General features: G+C 40.4%; 2 protein-coding genes across 2 annotated transcripts; both read left to right on the forward strand.

The window, feature by feature from the left end:
- Window positions 1-1074: 1074 nt before the first annotated feature.
- LOC131328707 (seipin-2-like) lies at window positions 1075-3059 on the forward strand. Its single transcript, XM_058361614.1, has 2 exons — window positions 1075-2007; window positions 2562-3059. Exons 1-2 carry the CDS (start codon window positions 1075-1077, stop codon window positions 3057-3059), a joined length of 1431 nt encoding a protein of 476 aa, XP_058217597.1.
- A 2046-nt stretch (window positions 3060-5105) lies between these two features.
- LOC131331487 (uncharacterized) lies at window positions 5106-11016 on the forward strand. The gene is made up of 6 exons (XM_058365458.1): window positions 5106-5237; window positions 5279-5430; window positions 6956-7864; window positions 8269-8469; window positions 9629-9824; window positions 10558-11016. The coding sequence occupies exons 2-6, from the start codon at window positions 5362-5364 to the stop codon at window positions 10740-10742; spliced, it is 1560 nt and encodes a 519-aa protein (XP_058221441.1). The 5' UTR covers window positions 5106-5237; window positions 5279-5361; the 3' UTR covers window positions 10743-11016.
- Window positions 11017-11965: the final 949 nt, after the last annotated feature.

Below are 11965 nucleotides of genomic sequence, written 5' to 3' on the forward strand. Positions count from 1 at the left end.
TTGAGGTAACACCAAGTATGGCTCGTAATAATGTACCTTCTGGAGCATACGACGATTCTTTCACCGCCTGAGGCGTTAAGTTCACCGAGAATGCTCAATTAGTTGTCAGCCAACCCTCTAATTTTTGGCCTAACAAATAGATGTTTTGTGTTGCCGTCGGTTGGAGTTGGTTTTATGAATCTATTAGTCATTCTACCCAGGGAAGAAAAGCTATTTTAGGGCTTGATATTGTGCCAAAATCCAGACATGCATTCATCCTAACCTTGAACAAGGCATTGCATGATGATCCGACGGTAAAAAAAAAGTGTTCTTTTAGAAAAATTGTGAAGCTGATGAAAGTGTGTTGTGGGTGCACAAAGATGCATTAAGTTCATTCGTGTGTAATGTATAAGGTGTTTGGGTTTTGTGAAGTCTGATTAAGTTTAATTTTCATTTCGTTGACTATTCGGGTTTGACTTGCCGGGTCAAGTCGTAGGAGCTCATGTAATTGATGTAATTGGTGCTGTAAATCTTAGGCTACATATATACACGATCCGTAGCCGATGTAACTTACCTTACTCCATTCCTCATTCAATGCATAATGAAAATTTGTGTGAGCCATGAATATATCGAACTACACAGAAGAACTGCATAAAATTTTGTTCCATACATTTTCTAATTGTTTTCTTGATTGTTCTCCGCGCATTGTGCATGCGTATGATTGGTCCAACCACGGGAGCTCCACTGAGGAAAAAAAAAGAGTTTTCCAGCAAGAAACAAATTGGATTGCCGTATCCTGCAATCTAGGGGTGGGTGCCAAATACAATAGCTATTGAAGCTGGTGTTGAGATGTGTGAGCTTATCCTGTCCCCTCACCAATATATAGATCATGCAATCCTAGCCGTTGAATCCCACACCATTCCTATTGGATGACGCAACACCCAATCCCAACCGTCCATTTTCAATAATCTCATTCACCATCCCAAGGAAATTGAAAAAACAGTTGTGCCACGTTGCCATTTCCCTCCTATAAACTCCCTTTTCCCGTTATTTTTCTCTCCTACCAAACACTGTTCCATTGCAACTATCCTCAGCATGGATGACTCCAAAAATCACCAAACCATTCCATTCATCCCCGGTGACCATCGGTTGATCCGGAACTCAAGCGAATTCCTCGGGTTTGATCGCGAGAACTACGTGAATTCGCGGAAGTTTCTTATCAAGACGGTGAAAAACGTCCTGCTTTTCGGAGCTGACAAAGTGTTGATGGCTCGAAAAAGTAAATCTTTTCGTAACATAGTGTTTGTCGATAATGATGGCGATGATAACATCGACAAATTCCTTCACAATGAGGAGTTTGTTGACGCGTCAAAAGTGGTGTCGAAAGGGTACAATCAAGCTCCTCTCAATCTCATGTCTTTCTTTGCAATTCTAGTCCTCAGATCAATTGGATTCCAAATCAATCTATTCACTGCCTTTCTCACCCTACCCATTCGGCTGTCCTACACCACAATCACGTTTTTCCTATTCCCATTCCAAACACTTGAAAAAATTCGAGCCGATTTGACAAAAAGGGTCTTAAAATTGTGGGCTGATTTTTACTTGTCTATTGCTTCCTATATACTTTCTCGGCTCAAAGCACAGAAAAGGGTGCTGAATTTGGCTATAAGGTTGGGCTGGGCCTTTTTCTGTTCCGTCTATGTCTTTTTCGTGCTTTTCGGATTGCTTGTGACGGGATTTTTACTAGGCGGTTTTGCTATGAGCCGCCTAGTGGAAAAACCAATGGAGATGACAGAGGCGATAAATTTTGACTACACGAAAGAAAGTCCGGCTGCTTTTGTACCCATTGTGTCATATCCCGGTCCAGCCGTTTCGTCTGGCTTGATCTCAAGAGAGAGTGTGGAAAGTGTGGAGAGTGTGGAGAGTGCTAAAGTTGTGCGTGCCATTCCTTACAATCACAAGCTGCGGCTTACTCTTTCTTTGACATTGCCTGAATCAGAGTATAACAGGAAACTTGGGGTTTTCCAGGTACTGTCTTGTCAAGTTTCACATTTCTGGCACACTGAGCAACTTCACAATTGTTTCCATTTTGGGTCTTCTGTTTCAAAATTTTGAGAAAATAGAAAACTTGTTTGACGAACTATTTCCGCAAAATTTGCCTGAAAAACAACTCACTTCCGAAGAAACGCCTAAAAGATGTTCCCACGATAGGAGTTGTACTGCAAGGCGGCCTTGATTTTTTGAAGTTCGCATAAAAGAACCATGTGTTGCTGAACTACTTATTGTAATTGTTGACGTTTCCAAAATTCAAATCCTCCTTCTAAAAAACGTTTCAAAATTTCTAGAACTAAGCCAATCTCCTATGAACACCGTTTGACACCTTGTCCTTCAGAAATACCTGAAACAATTGATCAAAAAGTACAAAAAATTTCTGATACGTCTCTTGCACAAGAATGAAAACGATGAGTGTTTTGGAGCCCTTTTTTTTCGTTATTTCTGTTACTAAAAACACGAAAACGAAAACGAAGAAAATGGAAGCATGCCTCACCTAAGGACTTTCCATTCTTCTCATGTATGTGAAGGTTAGGGTGGAGTTCCTATCCGCGAGCGGTAGAGCCACCGCGAGTTCAACTCACCCGTGCATGCTCCGCTTCAAAAGCCACCCCATCCACCTTCTCGAAACGGCGTTCAAAGCTGCGCCCCTCATGACCGGTTTCCAATCCGAATCCCAGACTCTCGACATCAAAATAAGTGATTTCACGGAAGGGCATGAGCCAACAGCCTGCTTGAAAGTGGTGCTAGAGCAGAGAGCAGGGTACCAAAGTGGTGCAGGGATTCCTCAACTCTACACCGCGTCCATCGCCCTTGAATCCGAGCTTCCTCAGTTGAAGAAGATTGTTTGGTGTTGGAGGAGAACTGTTTTTGTTTGGATCAGTGTCATGATGTACTTGACGGAGGTGGTGGTCGTTCTGGTTTTGTTTAGAGCTGTCGTTATGGCCAGAGGCAAGAGAGAGGCCAAAGGCTGTGGTGGTGCCAAAAGGGATTCTTCTGCTTCTCATGGGAACAGAATCTCGTGGTGAAAAGGTATTTGAAGAAAGAAAGTTTTTGGGTGCAAAATATAGGGTATTTAGCGCATTCGAGTGGTCCAAACGTATTTTGGAAGGTCAGAATTTGAGAGAGAGAGAAAGAGGAGAGAGGGTGTTCGCCTAACGAGAAGAGAGAGTGTTCGGATCTGGGCCGTCCAAAATATGTTTGGATAGCTTGGATGCGCTCCAAACACTATGTGTCTCATACACTATTCGCACCCAAAAACTTTTCAAGAAGTATGTTTGGAGGAAGAGAAAAGTGGCCTTGGAATCTAGAGTAATAACTATTCGGTAGTCCCGGAGCATTCCAGCACCGTACACGTATATTTATATGGGGTCCATACACTTATTCGTGGACTTTTACGAGAATTTTTGGTGCTGAAGTGTCCTAGGGCACCACCATGTGGCTGTGCTCTGGAAGCACTGAATAATTGAACTAGAATATATGCATCTATTTTTAGCACATTCTCAGTTTTCTTAATTTGTTTATGGCATTGCAACTCCCTTGTACCAACTAATCATTTTAAGGAAATGAAGACCACCACCATGGAATTAGCATGAATTGCTAACATCAATAAAACTTGTGGTGTGCGAGGGTGCGTGAGAAGGAGAGAGATTAATTTACATTTTGTAACAAGTGCGTTAAAAATACATGAGATAGTGTGAATAAAAGATGTAAATCTCTTGTTGACGCACTCGCTCTAAGATGTAAAAAATACATGAGATATACATCTTGTAGCGAGTGCGTCAAAAATACTTATTTGAACTTTTTTCGTCTGATATCTTTGATGTATTGGGCAGCCTCTCGTCATATTCATGAGAAAGAGTGAATAAAAGATCAAAAAAGTATTTACAGTCGTTTAACTATTCAAAACAAATTCAAATAAAAAGATTGATGAATTATTCTAGCAATTCTCATGCTTTTTTTTAATGTATTTTGTTTTGGAGCCTCTAATTTCAAATGTCTATTATTTTCTCTTTGAAATATTCACCTAAGATGACCAAAAAATTAAAGTGAAACAAAAGAGAGTGAATTTTTTTATAACGAATAAAAGTAGACTGCACCAAGCAAGAAATCTCCCTGGGACTATGATCAGAAAGTTAACGCCACCGCCACCGCTCAAAATTCATTGCACCTCTCACTGCTCTCAATCTTACCATCCAAACTTTTGGACGGTCCTGAAAGAGTTTTTTTTTTTTTTTTTTAAATCTGAACCATTGATTACCAAAACGGATGGTGAGATATTGAGCAGTAAAACAGTTGCCTTTGGAATTTATAAAACGTCTTGAGTTAGTATTTTTATTGTTACCTAACTGCATTAGATGGAAAGAGGCCAATGCTCGATCAGTTACCAAAGGATCAGGTCACATAATCCTTCCCTAATACTCTCCGCGGTCAAGTTCAATTTTCTTCTTCCGCTCTGATTCTCAATCATTGTTCTCATAAATTTTAATTTCTTCGTGTGGTATGAAATGAGACCCACTGCGATTTCACTTTACGATTCAAGTCGTTTATTTTGTAGGCAATGTGTACTTCAATCATGCTAAAAAATCAACTCGATCAACCACCGGTATTCACCTGAACAAAACATGATTGTATGTTTCTCTTATGACCGATGTGACCGTTTAGTAAACGAGCCGAGCTCGAGCTTGAGTTTTTGGCTCGTTTGGTTCCACTCGGCTCGTTTTACAAAAGCTCGGCTCATTAAAAGATGCTCGTTTAGTAAATGACTAAGCTCGACTCAAGCTCAAATTTTTGACTCGTTTAGTAAACAAACCAAGCTCGAGCTCGAAAAAGCTCGACTCTGCTCTTTTACAGTCCTAGGTCCACCATTGGTGGTTATAATGGACATTCGTGTTGACTCTTTTGAGTCTCTAGACTCGATTCTTTCTCTCCTAGCGCATGGTCTCCGATAAAGTTTTATTTTCGATCATTATTCTTATTTATTTATCTATTTTTATCCGCTCATTATTCGGAAAAAGGAAAAAAAAAACAAAACAAAACCATAGCTCACGTAGCTTAGTACAATAGTAGTACTTTCTTTTCTCACAATCCAAACAAAGCCTTAAAAATTCTCTCCCCGTATAAAACCCCCGATGATTGTTGCTTCTTTTGCCAAATAGAAATTCCCCCCTCTCTCCCTCAAGACATTCTTCTTCATCGTAATCCATAACAATCGCCCCTTCTATCTCTTAAAAAAAAAGGAAAAAAAAACAATCGCCCCTTCTTTAGTATGTCGATTGCTTGTCGTCTGGTCTTTTATTGAAGGTTTTCCGCTCGCACAAAACTTCGTCGATGGACGCCAAAATGGTTTACCCTAAGATTGATCTCGACGACTACCAGCCCAATTTCCTCTCTCATGCGGTAAACCGATTTCTTCTCTCTCTCTATATATACTTTTAGTTTAATTATATGAGGAAAAACAGAGAACCATTTATTTGATCGATACGTGGAAAATTAAAATTTTGGAGCTTTGATATGTAAACATACGGATATTTATTACTTTTGTAGTGTTTATACCACCTTCAAGTTCTTTTAAGATTGTGTTTTCCAAACTCTTTGTGGGCCCAGTCACGCGGGGGTTTGTCCCGGCTTTTATCGGACTCCCTGCACTAGTGGACGGTGGGATTGGGTCATGGGGATTAGTTGGGGTGCACATGAGCTGGTCTGGACATGCTGAGTTATAAAAAAAGAAAGTGTTCTTCGAACTTTTGGAAGAGGAAGAACGGATTTTTATTTGATGCAGGCCTTAGAAAAGAGTACTTGAAATGAGTGTATGTGTTTATCTATTTCTGGATAGGAGCGAATTTAGAGGTATCTGCCGCAGAAATTGAAGTTTAAAATTGTGTACTATGGCCGTTTTGTTGAAGCCCACATGAATATTTGTTCAATGATTAGGGTTTTATGTGTGAGAGAAAACGAACACCCAATCTGGAATTGCTGTTCGTAGGAGTGATGAGATCGATTGCCAATTAGTTGTAGAATTAAAATATTGTTGATTTGTGTAAAGTGTAAACATATTCAACTATGAGAACCTAGAAGCAAAGGTGATGGACAACTATTTGTAAGAATGTGTGTGTGGACACCCTCGACAACTGGTGGTTGGAGAATGTACTTGTTATGTATTGGGAAGCTAGTTTCAATTATCATACTAAAATTGTGGTTCTCTCTTCTTCTTCTTTTTTTCTCTAGCGAAAGCTAGTAATATTAGAAGAGTTAGATTAGCACCTTGGAAGAGAGTTGAACTCCTGACCTCCGCTCTCCTAGCACCTAAGTGCACCCCCTGATGCCATTGGGCCAACGGCCTCTTGGCTAAATTTGTGGTTCTCTTGTAAGCTCATTTCATTCTCTTCTTTGGTACCAGGACAACATTCAGGGAAATAAACCCTTTAGTCTGTTACAATTGGTCAACTAATGTGTAATGCTTCTTTTTATTTTTTCCTTCTGTTCTTCATATTGATTCTTGAAAGTATCAGACTATCAGTCTATGCTTGCCTTTTATTTCTCCAACTTGGAGATTTGTTTGTCGATGTCCTCTTCAGTTGACTTGGATATGATGTAACTTGATCAATATATATACACTAGTGCAAAGATGATTGAAGGGACACTAGATATTTCTCCCTCCATTCCTAAGTTATATTTCATTTTAGGAGTTCAAGTGGGAATTAAAAGCATGAAAAACTCAGGGAGGTTACATAAGGATATCATTAATCACAGAACCACTACAAAAAACATAGTTTAGACTTCAGAGAGTTTACAGAATTATGTACTTCTGACTGTTTAAATGGGATAGCTCTTGTGGGATGTTCTAGTATGGGAAAAGGGACTATCACTTTCGAAACCACTGATTCTTCATATTGACTTGTATTGCCTCGGTGCTGGTGCACAGGTTTCTGGAGGTGTCGAGGAACCCAGTGAAGGAAGTTTTTTAGCGGCAACAAGTGATCTGGGGAACCAAGAAAAGACACTGTTGAGTGATGATGAAACCAAGACACATCAATGCACTATGGTGGGGGATGATGTGAAGAATGACTCTGGCCATGATAGCATTGACAAATATGTTTGTTATGATTCACCAGTTTTTGAAGAAACCGGGGTTTGGATACCTGTTTCCGTCCCACCAATGTCAGAAACTGAACGCGAAGAATGGAACAGGGGCTTCTGCTTGGCTGGGGCCTACTTCCCGGATAGTGAGATGGGCTGGAGTCAGTTTGGTGGAGCAGAGAAGGAGATGACTCTATGGGATGTGGTTCGTGATATGCTACTTGTGGCCCGTGGGAAAGTGAATGCTATTGCATCAGGTGATGTGCATGGGTGCACGATTTCTTGGTTATCAAGTCATTTACTTGAGCAAGCTTGGAAAGAGATGGCTCAGACCCTAACGGAAGCTAATATTGGTAACATAAAGGAAATCATCGAATCTGAGCCACCAAGATGGTTGGCTGATAGTGCCGCTTCTGCGTGCATGTTGTGTAATGTACGTTTTCATCCAATCATGTGCTCTAGGCACCATTGCCGGTTTTGTGGAGGAATTTTCTGTAATCAGTGTTCCAAGGGAAGGAGCTTGTTGCCCGCCAAGTTTCGCTCAGGGGACCCACAACGAGTTTGTGATGTGTGCTGTGTGAGGCTTGAATCAGTCCAGTCACACTTGATGGACCAAGTAAGTCGTGCTGCTCAGTTGCCAACGCAAGATCTGACAGACCTGAGTACATTGAGATCATGGCTTAATTTTCCATGGGGTCAGTCAATGGAGTATGAAATTTATAAGGCTACAAATACCATTCGAGGTTATAATAAGGTAAATTCTCGTTCTTTGATAGCTTTTCAAAGAAAATTTATTGTACATTTCATTGGAAGTATTAGGGGAATAAAAGTCAATGGCTTGAGTTTTAGGAATCACATACAGTTTGATTTTGCACCTTGTAGCCTTCTCTTTGAGTAACTCTATGGCACAAGCTTTCCTAGCTGTTAGAGCCTGTTACAAGTACGTTATTCTTACTCAGCTGCTGCACCTGCACCGGGTACAGTTTTCTGTTCCGTCTGCTGCTAGAGTTTTACAACTCGATAGATTCTATATGCTTGTTACTTTGCTTAAATATGTTGCTGCAGTTCCTCTCTACAGAGAAAAGAGGATACAAGTACTCAGATTACGAAGGTTAATGTTCGTATGGTTCGTCGCATAACTCAACCCTTCTTTTTCAGGTTGGCTACTTAACACCTGAAAAATCCATACCAGATGCTATCTTAAAGCAAGCAAAAGGCCTTGCAATTCTTACTGTTGCAAAGGTTGGTGTGATGGTCACCTACAACATTGGAACAGGGCTTGTTGTTGCTCGTAGACAAGATGGATCTTGGTCCCCGCCGTCTGCCATTTCTTCCTTCGGCATTGGCTGGGGAGCTCAGGTGAAATATGTCATAGTTTACACTTACTATTAAAGTTCCAAAACCTCAGCTCATTACAGGAAAATGTGTTTTTCATGTATTGCTACTTGCTTTTGTCTGTCATTACACTGTTTTCCTAACAATTTACGGAGAAACTTCTTTTTCTTGGAGAGCTCTTATGCCATATTTTATCTTGGCCACATAGACAGTGGTAACGATCAAATGGCCTTCTTAGCGGAAGTAGTTAAGATTCTTTTTTGTTTCTAACAACTCAATTTTAAATGTGAATAACGTATAATTCTGTCTTATTTATCTGTGTGTTGGTGTGTCTGTGTGCAAGTGCAAGTGCAAGTGCAAGTGCAATTACAATTACATTCTGGGTTTTGTTCCCAGCACTCACTTTTTATTGGCTTTTTTGCTTGGCAATTCCGCATTGAAGCTATCCCTTCCAAACCAAGATGTAGGTAGAGGATTGGGACTTTGGGTGTCATCTGCGTGTCTCTTTGGCATCACTAGTTGAATGATTTTTATTGTTATGCTGTTTGGACAAGCTTTTCGGACTTTGTTCCGTCTAATGTTTCCTATTCTCCAATACCTTTGCATTCTACATGATTCATGTTCCAGCCATATCGTTCCACATTTAGCTGAACTTGGGACATCTTCCATTTCCGTCTATGCCATGCTTAGAGTCTTGTGTTTCACTCGTCCCAGAGAAAGGAGAAGGGTCATTCGTTAGGTAGCATGACAGCTAAGCACATAAAAAAACTGTCGGATCCTTTATAAGATGAATCCATATATCCCTCGACACAAGGATTACTTTGGTTTGGTTTGGGACACCTTCCAATGTCATTGTAATTTGGTGCATCATTCACATCCCTTTTCCATGACTAAGCAAAATAGGAAAATATTGAATATTTCCAAACAACATCTTACAGTTGAGTTTTGGATCCTCAATAGATTCCCTGCGGAAGTTACACTAAGTTCCAGACATACAAGTGTGTACAATTGATATGAGCTCAATAACTGGAATAAAGGATTGGTTGTGCTTCTGAAGTCTTTACATCTCTTGTATGTTTGCAATTTCGCATAATTTAGTTTCATCTGCAGATGCACATCTTGGGCATACTATGCATGTTTTCATTTCCATTCTCAACTCATCTATGCTTCGGAACTTAAACAGGCTGGAGGGGAAGTAACAGACTTCATAATTGTGTTGAGGACAAGTAAAGCGGTGGAGACATTTAGTGGAAATGTGCATTTCTCAGTTGGAGCAGGTTTAAGTGCTGCTGTTGGCATTGTTGGAAGGGCTGCTGAAGCAGATATCCGTGCAGGTGACGGGGGTTATGCTGCTTGCTATACATACAGCTGCAGTAAAGGTACACTTATATTTGTTCCCTTCTTTTTCGCATTAGCTCCTGTTACCATAAAAGATTCACTGCTGTGATGTATACTTGCATCTTGTTGATGGTGCAATAGTACCAACTGCAGTTTGGCAATAAGCCAATAACCCAAGTCGTCGACATAGATTGTACTTCTTGCATGCTTAATTGCCTTTGATGTGCCACTAGCTTGTGGGAGATTTTTGCGTGTGTAGTGGGTAAAGAATTAAAGATGCATCATGCATGGCGTGGGCTAGTTTTTTTCCCTTTGTCCTAGTAGCTACGTACTTTCTCCTTCTAATTCCACGTCATACTGAAGGATTCTTTTTCCTTGGGCACAAAAACTCATAAGAAATACACTTTGAAGACTACTTGCGAGTTGATTATAAGGGTATGTTTGATCCCATCAGAAAAAAGGTACGAATTTGCAAATTTATGTTGCAAGATATGTATCTTGGTTTCATATTGTTTTAAAGGACTTGTGATGCCTGACTAGTTTGTGTGGTCATCTGTTTGCATGCTTCTGCTGCTTTGGTTATTTGTTTTTGCGCCTCATGCTTTTCATTTAGAGCCTCTGTTTCCAAGTGCGCTAGTGTTTCTATGTTGCAGGATATGTATATTGGTTTCATCTGTTGCATGCTTCTGCTGCTATGGTTATTTGTTTTTGCGCCTCATGCTTTTCATTTGGAGCTTGTGTTTCTAAGCGCGCTAGTGTTTCTGTGAATGTCAGGGGCATTTGTTGGATGCTCGCTTGAAGGGAGCATTGTTACCACCCGCTCGCAAGAAAATTCCAGGTTCTATGGCAATCCATCCATTAAGGCATCTGATGTACTTCTTGGATCATTTCCTCGGCCTCCTGCAGCTGCCATTCTCTATCATGCACTTTCAGATTTGTACCAGAAACTTGATAGGTGATCCCGTAAGGAGGTTGGAGAGATGCCAAGTGTTCCGTTCGGTGTGGAGTTCAAATTCAGATGTCGATTCTATCGTCTCCTCTTCTATCTTATTACTATTATGATTCCGATTCTATTCTTTGTTCAAATACAATTGCAATTGGTAGCCTCCAGGTGGTTGTACAGCACGAAGAAAGTGAAGTAAATTGGGACACATACTCCCCCCCGTTGTACATATATTTATATGGAAAACAACTCTAAATTTCATTGTTGGGAAGGAAAGTTCTTCATTGAAATGGTGATTTCCAATTGGGTTCGTCGCTAATCCTTGGAACCCCGCTTTTTGCGCAAACAGAAATGATCTCTCTCTCTCTCTCTCAGTTTAAAGAAATCAAACTCAAATTAGTTAACTCGCCTGGTTAGTTTAAAGAAATCAAACTCAAATTAGTTAACTCGCCTGGTTATGATGTTTAAATATGAGCTGCTCGAGTGATTACTTAGATCGGCCGGCTTATAATGTTAAAATAATATGGGATGCTGGAGAACATTCATGATTGATTCCATTAAACTACGCTGGAGATTGACCCAAGTGATAAACCTGTAGCCTAGTTTGCACATACTTATCATGATTCCATTAAACTACGCTGGAGATTGACCCAAGTGATAAACCTGTAGCCTAGTTTGCACATGCTTATGAAGCTCGATAAATTTTCAGCCTACGATTGAACAATCAACTCAAACTCAGCCATTAAACATGTACTATTACGTTGCTTGCGAGACATAATGTACAATGGAGTCGAACAAGATCGACGCATATTAACGTACAAATGGCGTTGGGGAGAGCTGAAATGGCATTTTAATCAGCAAAATTTCATGCATCACTATTCAAACAGGGGGTTTTGTCCCAAAAAACAAAGTGTTGACAAGAGCCAACACCGTACCATTCCCATTTTGTGCCATTCCCATTTTGTGGGCTTTCGGTGCAAAGCTAGTGGGTGCACTGCACGGGTCCACCCGTCTCTGTCTGTTCAAAAAGTGCAACCTTTTTGTATGAAATCCCTCAAGGCAAAGTATCGGTAGAGTTGTGCTACCTACTCAAGACAAAGGAGTACATACTCCATGCACATATGGTTTTGGGACCCGTTTCGAGTCCCACAAATATGATCGGAGCCGCTTATTTGGTTTAAAATATTTTGTTTAGGGTCTCTGTAAAAAATCAGTTCAACAAGATACCGATAAGAGCCT

This window comes from Rhododendron vialii, chromosome 6a (assembly GCF_030253575.1).
Source record: "Rhododendron vialii isolate Sample 1 chromosome 6a, ASM3025357v1".
In the NCBI taxonomy this organism is placed as follows: Eukaryota; Viridiplantae; Streptophyta; class Magnoliopsida; order Ericales; family Ericaceae; genus Rhododendron; species Rhododendron vialii.